This window comes from Pholcus phalangioides, unplaced genomic scaffold (assembly GCF_987345545.1).
Source record: "Pholcus phalangioides strain wild (caught in Gottingen) unplaced genomic scaffold, Ppha-v1.0 ptg000003l_1, whole genome shotgun sequence".
Taxonomy (NCBI): Eukaryota; Metazoa; Arthropoda; class Arachnida; order Araneae; family Pholcidae; genus Pholcus; species Pholcus phalangioides.
In genome coordinates this window covers 13,085,249-13,101,389 of record NW_028301596.1, presented here as the reverse complement: position 1 = coordinate 13,101,389, position 16,141 = coordinate 13,085,249, and the positions used below count along the sequence as shown (strand labels likewise).

General features: G+C 34.7%; 1 protein-coding gene across 6 annotated transcripts in view; it reads right to left on the bottom strand.

The window, feature by feature from the left end:
- Window positions 1–5,131: 5,131 nt before the first annotated feature.
- The window catches only part of LOC149088113 (uncharacterized), a 156,602-nt gene continuing 145,592 nt past the window's right edge, over window positions 5,132–16,141 (bottom strand). For all 6 annotated transcript variants that reach the window (XM_089244535.1, XM_089244569.1, XM_089244543.1 and 3 more), the window contains 7 exons: window positions 15,840–16,004; window positions 14,434–14,534; window positions 13,630–13,686; window positions 12,614–12,766; window positions 11,703–11,737; window positions 10,391–10,607; window positions 5,132–9,402 (listed from right to left, as the gene is read on the bottom strand). In XM_089244535.1, the coding sequence (XP_089100661.1) occupies window positions 8,788–9,402; window positions 10,391–10,607; window positions 11,703–11,737; window positions 12,614–12,766; window positions 13,630–13,686; window positions 14,434–14,534; window positions 15,840–16,004 (1,343 nt within the window). In that variant the 3' untranslated portion in view covers window positions 5,132–8,787. The remainder of the gene's footprint in view (window positions 9,403–10,390; window positions 10,608–11,702; window positions 11,738–12,613; window positions 12,767–13,629; window positions 13,687–14,433; window positions 14,535–15,839; window positions 16,005–16,141) is intronic.

Here is a 16,141-nt window from a genome sequence, read left to right as displayed (position 1 = left end):
GATTAGGATGGTTAGGACGATTGTTTTCCCTAAAATTAAATCGGTTTCTTTTGTAGTGCTAAATGGTTAGAGATGTAAATTTCGCAAATTTAAAAAAATCCAAATTTAAAAAAAAAAAACCGTTCTAAATCGGAAATTTTGCATTTGAAAATTAAAGTGTTCAAGTTAAGAATTTTGTATTCATTCGCAAAAATATTTTTCGAAACAAAAATTTTGCATTCCATCGTAAAAAAAATTTCGAATAAAAAAATTAGCATTCATTCACAGAGATATTTCTCAAATAAAAAACATTCAATCGCAAAAAAAATTTAAATGGAAAATTTTGCATTTCATACGCAAAAAAATTCAAAACTATCGTTTCTATATCCGTACATCCAACGTCTTCAGTTGCATTTCACTTTTTTTTTGTACATTATTAACATTTTATTTCTACACTAGAGAGGACTGGATACATTACCTTCTTATATCGGTGACATTGCTGCTGAAAATGATTGGCTTTTCTACGTGCAGCTAATTCCATTCAAATCATGCTGTACGAAATATGCAAATTTCAGGTATGCCAGATGGATTTCTCTCTCTTGGTGTTACAATTTTAATGGGAAGCAGCATGCATTAGAACCGCTGTGGTGGTCGAGTGGTCATAGATTCGCATAGTGAGGTCGAGGATTCGAACCTCACTGGTGCCATAACAGAGGTCGGCTGAAGTGGGTTATCTGTGGTTCCCAACTTCAATCGCGAATGCGAGCCAATCTTTCCCGTTAAAAAGTTTCGCCATAGAGAGCAACGGGCCTTTTCAAACGGTACAAAAATATTCAATCATCATACTTCAATCTCTTCACTTCTGTAATATAGATGGCAGCACTGAAAAATCAGTCAGATACTCGTCAAGACTGTTAGGCACATACTTACACTTCCGGCACAACTCACTAGGTAGTAAATTGCCCATGGCGATAGACTTGAGTCGTGCTCGGTTTGAAAGAAAAACGTATACACATTAGAAATACATGGCAAAAATTTATTAGACAATAGATTTCTAAACTTGCAGTTCTCACAAAACCATCAATGGTTATGGTATGACCGGTATTTGGGTTTCATGGAAAATAAGAGCTCAAACACTGAGTAATTTTTAAACATATATATTTTTAATTTTTCACCAGTGAAAGCGTGAACCTCTCAAAAGCTCTTGTCGAACCCTATCTGAAAATTTCCGAAAATAAAAAATCAATCATTCCTCAAATTATTTTAGTTCTTGATCCAGAAAATCACAGATCACTGATACTTGGTAAACAAATGGGCGAAATTCCATTGCAATACCGACTGATAGTTTTACCAGAAATTCTTGAATCAGAAGCATTCTTTCTTTGAAACCGAAACCAACTCTGTTCCATATCCATGGGTAATTTACTATCGAATGAGTTGAGGTGGATGAGATCATGTGTGCGCGAAGAGTCACCCATGCTCACATCTAGTGGGTGAACAGTCTGTGGGCATCTATTTTTCAAACTGATAGAGATGATTGAATATTTGTACCATTGTAGGTTTGTTGTTTTTTTAGGTCTGTTGCAGGAAACAGGTCGCATTCCCATCTCGAAATCGGGTGGTTTTTTCCGAGATTATAATACCGACCGATACTTCTATCAGAAGCTGAAAAGATGTGTAATTTCTTCTACCAGAAACTGAAAAGATGCGCAATTTCTAGGGCTTTTCTGATCGGGTCGGTCGACCGATCAATTGTTAATCGCTGTTAAAAATTTTAGCTTTAAAATGCGATTAAAATTTTTATTAAAAGTTTGTGAGTTAACTTGATTTGTTTGAAATAACTGATTAGATATCTCATAAATCATGTTCTATAAAGAAGATTTTGGATAAGTGACAATATATCTGTATTAAAAAATATTTGAATCAATATTTTGATCAAATTCGATTCAACGAAAACTGATGATTTTAATTTCAAATTGAATTTTATTGGAGTTTTAGAAGACAAGATCAAAATTTATTGTCTCCACTATGTGAAAAGCACATTTTTTCTATATTTTTGGAAGCACCAGCTCATTTCCTCACAAGTACCATTCGAGAGCAGTTTCTAGGAAAATAAGAAACAATATAATCGGAAAAGGTTTCGACATTGGTGAATAATAACGGTAAAGAAACAAAACAAGATTCAAGTGAAGAAATCACAAGTTTTGGCAATTAATATGTTCAGCATATATATATATATATCAAATTTCTTGAAGCGGCAGCATCTTCACCCATTCCCATATTTGTTTACATCTACCGAATAGGTGAGTGAAATGAATAAATTATATTTTTAAAGCATCTATTAATATTATATGGTCACAGAAATATTAAAATTCGATTAGAAAAACTTGATTAACCAGTTAAAAATTTTAATCGATTCTCATCCCCTAGTAATTTCTTGTACCAGAAGCTTAACGGATGCGTAATTAATCGTACCAGAAGCGTAAAAAAGATGCGTAATTCCTCGTCCCAGAAACTGGTACTGGTACAAAACCTCTCGATGTAAATATCCCATAAATCATAATTACATAATAATGATGACCACCGAATACTTTTTTTCGAACAGGAAATGAGGACTAAGTGCGAAAATTAGAGGGGGAAAAACAACAAAATTTGTTTCCTTGAGGAAAAAAGTGAGATGTGGTGTGACGAATTTTGGCAATTTTTTTTTTCCTTGATGGTAAATCATAGCCAAAAGCAATCAGAAAAAAATGGAATGCCGTATCTCAAGAAGGTAGAACAAGAAAAAGACGCCGACATTCTCTCTCACAATAACATAATCAACGTCTCAAAATAAAAGGGAAGCAAATTTCTTTCAAGGATACATACTATGAAAATCAATTACCATTTTTAATATTTTGTGACACGTAAAGTTTTTCCCCAACGAAAATGATTCAGAGAAAAGAACCAGTTGCCATTGAACATTATAAACATGCCACGGGACATTATTACAACACGTGTATATGTGCTGAATGTCCGAAACGCATTTATGAGGAGAGAAGTATGGATAATTGAGAATTATTACCGTTTCCTTGATTGGTCGGGGACGACATTTAATGCTTAATTTACATGAGCGTTAACCAAGGATTGTTCTTAAACAGGTCTGTAATGTGCGCGGGAGGTTGCGCAAGTCCTTGGACGAGGGTTTCGAATCTTCGGAAATTCATGTTTAAGGGCTATTTTGTTGTTATCGTTTGCGTTGGATGTTAATTAATGAATCCCGTGGTATAGGACGTGGGGTGTTGCAATTATTATGAAAATTTTATAATTAAGAGTCTCAGCATGTCTTCCAGTGCAGAAATATAAACAAAAGTAATTCGTCCAACATGCCTTCCCCCGCATGAGCTTTTGTTGCCTATAATGTTTCGGATTTCAGATTGTTTTTTTGAGTTCTTTAAAATACTGTTTTCAGTTTGCTGGTGAAGTGGGTAGATGGCAGCACCAAGGCTTCAAGGATGTTTCTGATACAGTGAAACTTCGTTTATACGCCTCTCATTTATACGACGTTTAGCTCCGGTCACAATTGGTTCCATTTTAATGTGGGAATAATTCCTTTATTCGACGCAAAAACCTCAATTATTCGACGTTTTCCTTCCGAATCATGTGAATAAACGTCATTCGTACCCATCAAAGGTGCGTAATTTGTGTAGACTGAAAACGCGTTGTGCTGAAACAATTCTTGCATATTGTCACTGCAAAATCATATATTTAAGAATGCTTGTTGATTTATAACGAAAATAGCCATTGAGAGCTAGTTGAATATTTATAATGTTACATGTTGGGGTAAATCAAGAAGAGCTATCCATACTTAGAATAAGACAACCATAATATTCTTTATGTGCATTGTATAACATTTTATTGTGTGTATATTGTTAATAACTTTTTTTTTTTTTCACTGGATTGCTGCATTTTTGAATTATATGACATCCATGTTTGTTATGGGCATCTTTTTCTTAGCTACCTCGTTGGTCATTTTGCCTGCTGTGGCCTTGTATTTGTGTTTGTAAACCATCGAGAATGGACAGAAAGTTTATTATATTTACTTAAAAATAAATAATTTAATTACGTAAACAATTTAAAATAATTATGATAAACTTCAAATATTAATTATTAAAATAAATAAATTATTTTGAAAAGTGTGGTATTTACAGTAAAAAATTGTTAAGATGTAACTTTTTATAGATGGAACAAAATAACTCCAAGATTGAACGACAGAGGACGCAAGTCCGATATAAATCTATTTTTTTAAATTCTTTCATTAAATAATTCGGCACTTGGTGGCAGAAGAACTTTTGTACGTCAGTCTATTCTCGAATATGTTTTAATGGATCTGAAAATTTGTATGTACAAATTTGCTTGTAAAATCTTTGGAAATATTGTTCTGAAATTTTTTAAAATTATTAAAAATGATGGCTATATATATATATCTGTCCCAAAAATATGTCATATTATGATCGAAGAATTATGTAAATTTGTGGCCTTCATTATTACGATATAAAAAGGCGTTTTTTTTCTCACCGAATGTGGAACACACTATTGTGAAACATCTCACTCCAGTCTTTGAGAATTTTATTGTCATAGTTATGGAATTACTGTGGATAGTGTTAAAAACGAAAAAATGACATTATCGATCCTAAATATATTTATATCGTGAATTTATGACCTTCATCGCGTATAAAATGGTTTACGTTATAAAATGACGTTGGAAGGACGTTTTTTGTGACCGAAATACTCTAATTTTGACAATTTTCTTGTCATATGTATGCAATTATATAGTTCTATAAAATCATTTAAATAATTTTTTACGGAAAAATGATGAAATTATTGGTCTTAAAAATATCAGCATCGTGTTGAGAATTACGTGACTTTATAACCATGTTTACTACATAAAAAGACGTTTGAAGGACAATTTTCCCTGACTGAATACGCAACACAATTACGAAACTTCTTACTTCGGTTCTCCACAATTTTTGAAAGTTTTAATATTTTAGTTTAAAAATTAAAAAAAAAATTGTAGAAAATTCAATTTTTTCTTCTATGTTCTTCGAAAATTTTGCGGATGACTTGTATAACAATTTAATGAAACTACAACACCAAAAATTCAACAGAAATGTAAACTAATAAGTTAAAACATTTAATTCCACTCTTTTCGAATGACATCTTCGCAATAAGAAAACGTTACATATACAACAATAAGATTTTTGAGTGTTTCTTTCTCTTTTTGCATTCCGAGAAATATAATCAATCGAAATATACAATAAAATACACACAAATCGAAGAAATTTCTTTTTCCAATATATATACATAGAAATTTCAGAAGAGAACCTCTGAAAGACATCACTTTTGATTCATTTCATGTGGAAATTTGTGCATTTAGGCATCAGGTGATCGATTTGCTAGGAAAAAAACCTATCGATTGCATAGATGGTCAAGAGAGTGCGACACCGAAACTGAAAATTACATCCAGGAGTGAAAATAACGTGTCACATTAATTATTGATATAGAGAGATAAAGAGAAGCTCTTATGTATATACAGAACATACAATATGTATATGGATACATTTATAAATTATATGTACAACCATTTACGAAAATTTGATCGATTTTTCGAATCTTGAATAAATTTTGCTGTATTCAGATCAATCATTTGATAATTCAACAAATAGGACGATAAGTGATTATAAATGACATTTCTTTCAAAAATGACTGATTTGATAATTTTAAATTTTTTTCTATCTGATAATTTGGCAACACTGAGTTTAGGCACATTTGAAATTTTTGTGACTCCATAAGCTCAAATGAAAATTACAATTTTTTTTTAAAAATGGATCTTTTACTAAATCGTATTCAAATCAAATCGGAAATTTTGCTTGAAAATAATTAAAGAAACTTTCATTGAAACTCTTGAATTTTTTAAAATTTTCGCAAAAAAATTCAGAATTTTTTTTTTTTGACAGTGTAAGTAAAATTTTGTAATTTTTTCCCCGCGATTTATTTGCATTAGTTCAAGTGAAATTTTGCATTTTTTTTAAAGATTAAATTGCATTCGTTGAACTGAAATTTTGTAACTCTTTATTCGCCATTCATTTGCATCGGTTTAAGTGAAATTTTGGTATCAAAGTTTAAATGGATTTGTATCGTTTGAAAACTTTGCGGAAAATTTCAACATTTTGAATTTCTTCTCTTGAAATTGTATCAGTTTGAGAATTGAAAAAAAAGTATTCACAGAAGATGGCATCGATTCTACTGAAATTAAAAAGAAAATTCGGAAGATATTATCAAAATTCTATCAGTTTAAATGAAATTTCAGTCTTTTTTTGGAGAAAAAAACCTACTAGAATTTGATTTGTTGAAGTGAAATTTCAAATTTTTAAAAACCATTTTAAAAATTTTCATAAGGAGAACATTATGCTGAACATGCTTGTCATATCCTGAAATTTCTTAACTTGGACCTTATAGTTTTTTTAATCCTTAATTTTAGAAATCATCACTATTTATCGTTGAATTGACTTGTATTAATGTCGAAAAATTCGATTAAAATATTGATTCAAATATTTTTAAATACTGTCACTTGAACTGAAATGTTTTGTATAAGAACATAATTTATATGAGACATTTAATCGGCTTTAGTCAAATAAACCAAGTTTATAATTTAACTCTTAACAGAAATTTTAATTCGAATTTTCATCAGATTGATCGAATCGATTAACTGGACTAAAATTTTTTAACTGCGTTAACAATAGATCGACTAGCCGACCCGATTAATCGGACCCAGCCCTAATAAAAATCAAATGGGACAGAAAAAAAATCTCAATTTTCTTTCTCTAACAATAACAGATCTATAGATTAGAAGAGAGACAGTTCAAAATTGCTTTCTTGTTTCATTACGAAGATGGATACGATTCAGTATCTTACCATTAGCTGCCTCAACGCATTCAAATGGAATGTTTGATTTCCAAATAGGCAAGAAACAAACTCTCAAGGAATTTCATCAATATTGACAGAACAATGGAACACATAAAAAGACTTGCATCTATACAAAAGTCAGTGTCTATACAGCGTGTCCAGAACGTTCTTACTCGGGACATTTTCTTCTCAACTATTAATCCGTACCGACAAAAAATTCCAATTTTCAAAAATATTTTGTAAGGTAAATATTCATATTATACGACACATTTACGTAAACAAATCTGTTTTTGAAACAATTATGAAAAATCCAAGGTTTTTTGTTTTCCCGGTCCTTATATCTATGTTAAGGGAAATGTGGTTAATCCGGTTATTATGCATAATCGCCGAGAATTTTGGTAAGTTCGATAAATTTCCCTCAATTTATCACTTTTATCGGCGATTATGCATAGTACCCAAGGATCGTGTTGTTGGTAAACGTGATAAATCAAAGCCAATACACGATAATTCATACACACATATCGTACCGTTATATCGGGGTACTATCGTAAAAATTGTTATCATTATATCGGGGTCTGATTATATTCATCACACGTACCAGACTCATTTGGAATTTTTTCATATTTATCAAATTTGGCAACGATGCTAGGGTTTTTTTTATGCATAATCACAGATGAAGCCAATTTAAGCTTACGAGCTACTGGCAACAAATTTAGATTACTATCTCTACTTGACGAATCGGTGTGATAAATCTTGAAACCTCGTCCTTATGGCTTACGCAACACCTATTTGGTACGTAGGCCCAACCAACTCCATGCACCAGAAATTAGACTCGACCTAACGTAATTTCTTATTGTATATCACAAGGGCGTACGTACCATACAACACCAAAAAGTGCCATTACGGGTTGTCCATCTTGGAGCTTTTGGATGAGTTATGAAACACAAATGCGTCTATTGTTACGCCAATTACGTCAACACCGACCAGCAAAGATTGATGCATTAAACTTTGCCCCAGAAGAGCATCAGCGACGGGAAAAGCAAATAACTATTCATTCATCGGAAGACCTGTATCAACACCAAGTATCCATCGGGAGTGACAAAAAACAAAGAAATAGGAGACCAAAGAACTCTCATATTTACAGATGGCTCGAAAGCTATCTCAGGTGAGAGATAGAAAACAAAGCGAACCTGTTTGAATTTATTCCACGGGCGTTTGGACGCAATATTACGTCCGTGATCGTAAAGGGGTTGATTTGCTTACGTGAAAGTGCCATAATATGAATGTTTACATCATATGAAACATTTTCACAACTGGAATCTTTTGCTTGCTTCCCAACGGTTGCGAAGGGAAAGTTCTTCCGGGTAAGGACTTTATGGACACTGTATGTAAAGGGATATGATGGGAAGTCTTTAACTTCACACATGATGGAATGATACAATATACAGAACATGTCTACATGGACATTGGAAAAAAAAAATCACAAAATGACTTAGATGTTATTCGAGAAAAAAGCATTTGCCAGAATTATTCATGCTCCAGCCATTTTTGTTTTCCAATTGAAGAATCCATGTTCGAAAACGAGAAAGTACACAATACAGTAAAACCCCTCTTAACGGACACCCCCTTAGATGCAGTCACCCCTCTTGGCCATAAAAATTTCCCCTTGTATAATAAATGTATGTATTTTTCAAACCCCTGATTAACGGTCACCCCTCTTTTCCGGACGAATTTTTTTTTTGTTGTCCTGCTTGTGTCCGCAAAAGAGGTTTTACTGTAAATAGATCAGTTCGAAACACGTGTTTGGAATGATTGTCCTCAATCTCACCGTATGATCCATTTCACTACGTGTTCAATGCGGAACTATGATTTGATACATTCGCTGACAGTGGCCGATAGACGGCGCTCTTTACCCTGACTAGAACCAGCTTGACCAGACGGGACACTGAGAGCATCGCGGGCGTTGTTATCGTCGCTTCCGCTGTCGGTCGACGACTTAAGCTGTTTCGAAGAACTACCATCGGGATCGCGTTGGCACTTGCTGCTGCTGCTGATGTCCGTGGAGACACCCAGTGTCCCACAATAGTCGTTCTCGTACCACTGCGTCTCTTGGGAGCACGTCTGGTAAGAGCGTGCCGGGAACTGGTCGCCGGACCTACTGCCTTCGACGGACAACGGAAGGTTGGAAGCACTGAGGGACAAGAGGAACCGGGAGGAAGGCAGCTGCTTCTGTTCCTCGCTGCCCGGTCCGCTCCAGGACTGACGGCTCATGGACAGTTGCTGGAGAGGTTGCAGGTCGAACGAGGCACCGTGCCTCTGGTGCTGGGAGATGTCCAGGTAAGACGAGTCGTCGTCGCTGATGCTCTCGCAGCAGAGTGAAGGGCTCAGGGTTATCCCTTCCCTTTGTAAAGCTTCGATCTGACGATTGATCTGCTCTTTCTGGAGACTGATCTGGTACTGTTCCGTCTGGATTTGCTCCTGAAACAAAATGAATTGAGCGATCACACATTTAATCAAATCCATATGCAGAAAATTCATCGCCACGCAATTCTTCGAAAGGAAAATTAACACCGCTATGTAATGCACCGACAAACAATTCATCGAAAAGTGACTCAAGGAGTGAGTGATTGGATGAGCAGGTGAGTGAGCCAGTAAGCAAGTGAGTGATTGATCAAGTGAGACAGGGTTAGGGAGTGATTGATCAAGTGAGACAGGGTTAGTGAGTGATTGATCAAGTGAGACAGGGTTAGTGAGTGATCGATCAAGTGAGTGATTGATCAAGTGAGTAAGTGAGTGATTGATCAAGTGAGTGATTGATCAAGTGAGTAAGTGAGTGATTGATCAAGTGAGCAAGTGAGTGATTGATCAAGTGAGACAGGGATAGTGAGTGATTGATCAAGTGAGACAGGGTTAGTGAGTGATCGATCAAGTGAGTAAGTGAGTGATGCATCAAGTGAGACAGAGTTAGGGAGTGATTGATCAAGTGAGACAGGGTTAGTGAGTGAGAGTGAGTCACTCATATCGTCACTCACTCGATAATTCACCACCTACACTAAGTCATTCATACTGTCACTCATTCACCTGTCAATCACCATCTCTCTCATACAATCACTCAATCGCTCACTTTGTTGGTGATTCACATGATCACTAATACGATTGCTCTCTAACTCGGTTACTCACTCAATCACAAGATCACTTATGCGGTCACTCACTCAATCGATGACTCACTCGGCCATTCATACGGACACACTAACTCTCTATTTCTCTAGCTAATTCACCAACTGATTCGGTCAGTGAATCGCTCACATATTCATTCACTTGCCCATGCACTCACTCACTGGTGAAGAACCGGTTAGCAGTTAATTTTCCCAGCGGTGATTTTTTTTTTCTCCTGCCGGTGAATTTTGCGTAAACCATTCATATTAACTCGCCTAAGGAAACATAAATATGCACGATCCACACGAACCTTGAGGGACAAAAGCTCCTCCATTTTGCTGGCGATTTCTGCCTCCTGGCTCGATCTTTCAGCCAGCCATCGTTCCCGTTCTTCGTTCAGTTGCTCCTGGATATTCCTCAGATCTTCTAATTGGCTACTAGGCTTGTAGAAGGACTTCCTATCCAAACTCTGATCTTTCTTGGATTTGGTTTTCTTGTCGCTCGAACCAGCCGATCGAGTGTATACGCTAATAATAATAATACAGAAATATTGAGAATTCGGCTCATTAGTCATGCTTTGATTTCTTGCAACGAAACATGTTTCGAGGAATCTGTACCACACATTCATCAATAAAATCCATAAGAAATAGTTTTTCAACAACTGTATTGGACTTCGGAACAAAGAGGGGGGGGGGGGTGTATTGGGGAAAGAACTGTGGCTATTTCTGTAAAAATCGGTTTTCTCGCCAAGTCATTTCCGTTGTGTTCTTTCTTCCCCCGTTTTGACTTGGTACTACAAATCAATATCAAAGATTTTGAAGTAGTGCTGAGATGCCAAACTAGAAAAATTTGACGAACATACGAGGTGGTTTTTAGCATACTTACAATGTACACAGTAGACTATCGATAGATATACACTATTCCGATGTCACATGGCACATCTATGATCCGTAATTCACGGGAAAGCCCAGTATGTTCTCGCAATTTTGGCCACCCTAACTTTTTTTTCCACAAAAATATGTTTTCTTCCAGTAATTCCAACGAAAAAAGCCCATGTAAGTGTCAATTCTTTACTGGAATCGAGGATTAAAATTACTTTCCCAATTCTGTAATCAAATCCTATTATGATAATTATGACTAAAAATATGAATTTTCATCTCATTTAACACTATTTGTAATTTTTGACGTTTTCTTCCATTGAATTACATTTCAATTCCCTGCGATTTGCAGCAGCGATCCATTTTCGCCATTTGGAAATTTTTCAGTGAGTTCAGTCATAATTGGCAGTTTTGCTAACCTTTGGCATGTTTTTTGGTGACTTCCCTTATTTTATTTACAATTCCAACATTTTTCCTCGAGAAAATATGGGGGGAGGGGGCAGCCCTACACATTTTCATCGATACAATAAGTGCGGATGCAATATGTGTCGGAGGAAGTAACTTATCGCATATTAATGTCGCTGCTGCCCCGAGAAAGACACATTTCTCATATTATCGAGTTCTTGGAAGGTTCAATCGCCTCTTCCCCTCTTTGAATCCGTACCTACCTTGGAAGAAGACAGTATCATACACAATATCATCGCAATTCGTGTTGGTAAATTTTGAATATTAACGACTACTTACCTTTCAATGTTAGAAAAATGGTGATTGACGAGGCACTGGAAATGAAAAAAAAGGGGGGGGGGTTATATAAACCCATATAAGATTGAAAAAAAAAATTGATATGATAATATTATCATGTAACATCATGGTATCCGACTACTTTAAAGTGTCATTTTGGGAGAAAATGGCGATTCCAAAACAGGTCTTGTTTGCATGACGCTTAGAACCAAAATTACGTCCAATTTAGTGATGCGATTCAACACACAAGTAAATTGTGAACGAAATTTTAAACACGTTTTACGAAGAATGTTATTTTTGATACTTTACTTGAGTTTGGAACATGTGTAATTTCTGGAAAGAAAGAACTATTGATTACATCATTATAATATGTTAATTTGATAGTTTGCAGAATATTGTTGAGGTTTTGTACCAAAATCTAAGGTCTATGATATGTATTTGTCTAATTACATTGTTTTATATACGATTTATGGAATGAAATTTCCAAAAAGTCACACGTTTATTAACTGATTTGAGTGTAACTTACGGGTACACCATACAATCCTTTAAATTTTTATTCATAACCTGCACCATTACTATCCGAAATATACTGTGAAAAGAACAAAACATTCGATTCATAGTATTTCTTGCAATCGTGATTCGAATATTTGCATGAATTTTTCTCAAAATCTGACATATAAATGACTTCTTCATAGAAAACGACACATCGGCAGACAAAATTTTTATTGTCAATTCACGATTTTCAGACACTTTTTATCAAAAAAAGTTATTAAAGTTCACTCCAGTTCCATTTTATAGAAAAGTGACAATAAAGGTAGTCGGATACCTTAAGCAAAATAATTAATAATACAATTCGCGTAACTTCTTTTATATTCGTCCCTTATCGCTATCGAGATATTACAGCACTGTCTTACCGTAACTATACTGATGTAATGTGATAGTTCCGCGAACAACTCCATGCGAACACTTCCTTCGGAAAGATTAAGCTGCGATGACATCTGAGAAGAATCGTTGTCGTTGGATTTGGGCGATAGAGTTCCACTCGATAGAAAATGCTTCGCTTTCTCCTAGGATATGGAAACACAATGTTATATACCGCGTACATCATTCATCATGTTGGGGAGAGAGTGTCGAGCAATCTATATTTCATAAAGCGAGGCAACTCGACATCAATAAGCATATACGGTATAGCAATTTCTTGGGAGAAAATTTTTTGGATCGAAAATGTATTATTTGATCCACTCGAAGTCGTTGTCATATTCAGCTTAACCCCTAATTGACAAGAATTGATATATTCAAAAGAGAAAAATTTTGAGGGGTTATACACTAAGCAAATGAGGTACCCCTGAATGTTATTGCATGATAACAAAAAATTATTGTCGATATTTAAAAAAATATGGAATGTACTTCGGGGAACACGCTGTATTTTTATGATTTATGTCGATTTGAATAGTATAAAATTGTCATTCATTGTTTGCCAACTTCCTTTTCTATCATTGTCGAAGAATGTATAGCAATATATCTACCACATGGTATTCACCTCCAAAATACAAGGGTGACAATCGTTCTTGCTTGGCTTGTCAAGAAATAGGAGACGTGTACCTTTCGGCCATTCTGCTCGTAATTATAGAAACTTCACAAGTTTCAATCGAATGTTTAGCAGTTGCTTAGAAGCATAAATTCCGAAACGAGTTCAAAATACCAAATGCCTTATCTATCTCTAAGATATGCATTTAACTATATATGATGCAATTCTCAGTGCAATTGATTGCTCTGATTAAATCTGTTCCATTATGCTTTGAAATTTCCTGTTTTCTTAGACATATTTTTTCTCACATATAAAAAAGAAAACCATTGTAGAATATATACAGTATAGTGCATTCCAATAATTCGTTAAATTTTTGTACGATCTTACTAGCATCACACTTACCGGACTACTCTGTTTTGAACCCAACTTGGGAGTGCACGTTCCTTGAGAATCACAGCCCTACGTTAACGAATAGAAAGATCTCGATGAATCACCATTATTTAAAAACGGAAAAAAAAAATTATTTCAAAATTTGATCCAACATATTTTAGTGAAGTGAAAAAATTCATTACTTGTGTACACGCGTGAATATATTCGTATTGAAGGATATGTTACGGTAAAAGGTGATAAATCCGGTTATTATACATAACAACCGGTTATTATGAATAATCGCGGAGCATTTTGGTAAGTTTTATAAATTTCTCTAAATTAATCACTTTCACTGAGGATTACGCGTAGTACCCAAGCCTCTTCGTTGGTAAATTCGATAAGTGCTACAAAAATATCACTTTTACCGATGATTATGCCTAAGGTACCCAAGCATCGCGTCGTTAGTAAACATGATAAATCGTACTATATGACAGTACATGTATAGTAATCATAAATACGTGATAATTCATATATGCATTGTATCATTATATCGGAGTCCGACTATGCTTATCAGACACACTATAGACACATTTGGATTTTTTTTCATATTTATCGAATTCACCAATTACACGAAGGTATTACGCATAGTATTTATCAAATTTACCAACGACGATGCTTGTGGGTATTATACATATTCGCCGGTAAAAGTTATGAATTTATCAAACTCACCAAGACGATTGGCAAGTATTCTTAATAACCGATTCATCACATTTACTGCAAAAGATGTATTCAATATCTTCGTATCGATTACGTATTGAATAGATTCTGATATTTTACTTTTGTATGAAGATTTGAGTCTGAGAAAGACAATTCTCTGTCAGTTGATGGCGAGTTCTCGTTCTCCTTGAAGAGAAGCAGTTTCTTCTTCAGCAGCAGCACTACATAATGTAATAACAGAAACGATAATAAATTTCAATGCACTAAATTTAATTTTTGGCTTGATTCTTACATTTTAAGAACATATTTTATTTTATTACATGTTCAAAAATATAGAAATTTCATAATTAATAAAATTTGATGTTGGCCGAATAAGATTCACAACAGATATTTTTCTCTGACGTCGATTGTGAATGAAATCAAATGAATTATTAATATTAAGGAAAAAAATTGTTTTATTCATTTAAAAATATTGTAAATAATGGTTTAAGTTTTTTTAAAGTTTTTAATGCAATACAGGGTAATTCTAAATTCATGGGACAAACTTTAAGAGGTAATATAAGACACCTAAACAAGCATTTTTTCATCATAGAATCTGACGTAGAATCGCAATAGCAAATGCGGTAGAGGGTGATTTTAGAGAGTGAAAAACAGCACTTCACCAAAAACAAATATTATATTTTTCCGACGGATTTGCTGCGATATGAGCTATCAACTAACCATTCGAGGGTGCAAGTCTTTGCTAAATCAGTGTGCGTCTGAAACACGTTTTCACTGAATAGTGTTTACGTCTGAAACGAGTCTTGAGTCAATACATGAGTTTGTGTCTGACACAAATCTTCACTTGACCAAGTTCATATCTTGCTAAATGTGTAAGATATTTTTGTACATTAAATTCTGTTTGCGTTTGACGCAATTGCTCGTATATCTTTATTAGCGCTTGACGCCAAGTTTTACTAGAACACGTTCGCGCTCAACACAAGTCCTCTGAAACACGCAGGCGCTTAACACAAGTTTTCGCCAAATCTCGTTTGGTGTCACACGAATGTTGTAAACCTTCGTTTGTTGCGCTTGATACAAGTTTTTACAGTGTTTCATTTGCATCTGTCCCAAATCTTTGTAATACTTTGTTTTGTGCCTGAAATTCACAATACCTCTTTGTACCAACAAACACAATAATAAATATACAATCCTCTTCAAATCTGAGCCAAAACTGACCATTAAAAATTTTTTGTTTGATTGATTTGCATTTATTGTGTGTCAAAATACCCTTTAAAAAGCATAATTAATTAATTAATTTAGGTCGATCTCTTTATTAGGTTCTCTTACTGAGTAAGAGTCTTATTGAGTATCTCTTTATTGAGTTGGGTACGCTTATGCATACTTCACGTCTTAACTTGAAAAAAGAAAATCGTATTAAAACCGTTAAAAATGAAAGCACACGTATGTGCACTTCTAAGGCGAAGAGGTTACGTGACACGTATTCACTTCATATAATAGTTGTTAAATAGGTGAAACGTATTTACTTTTGCTGGATCCATCTTTGATCCCAACATCAAAACCACCGAACGTCTCAGCCCTCTTCGGCAGGATCGGAGAGAAGAAAACCGAGCTTTGGTGCTCACCTGCGCTACTCACACAACGACTTAACGCCGATCCCGAAGAAAACAAATAAGATACGATACGATTCGCTATACGAGGAGAGAGAGAGAGAGAAAAAAAAAGCAAGAAATCGATTATATATCACCACGAAACATATTTGCACCTCAAAATTTGATACTAACGTAGCCCTTAATACTTTTATTCGAATTTCCAACGCGAATGCAAA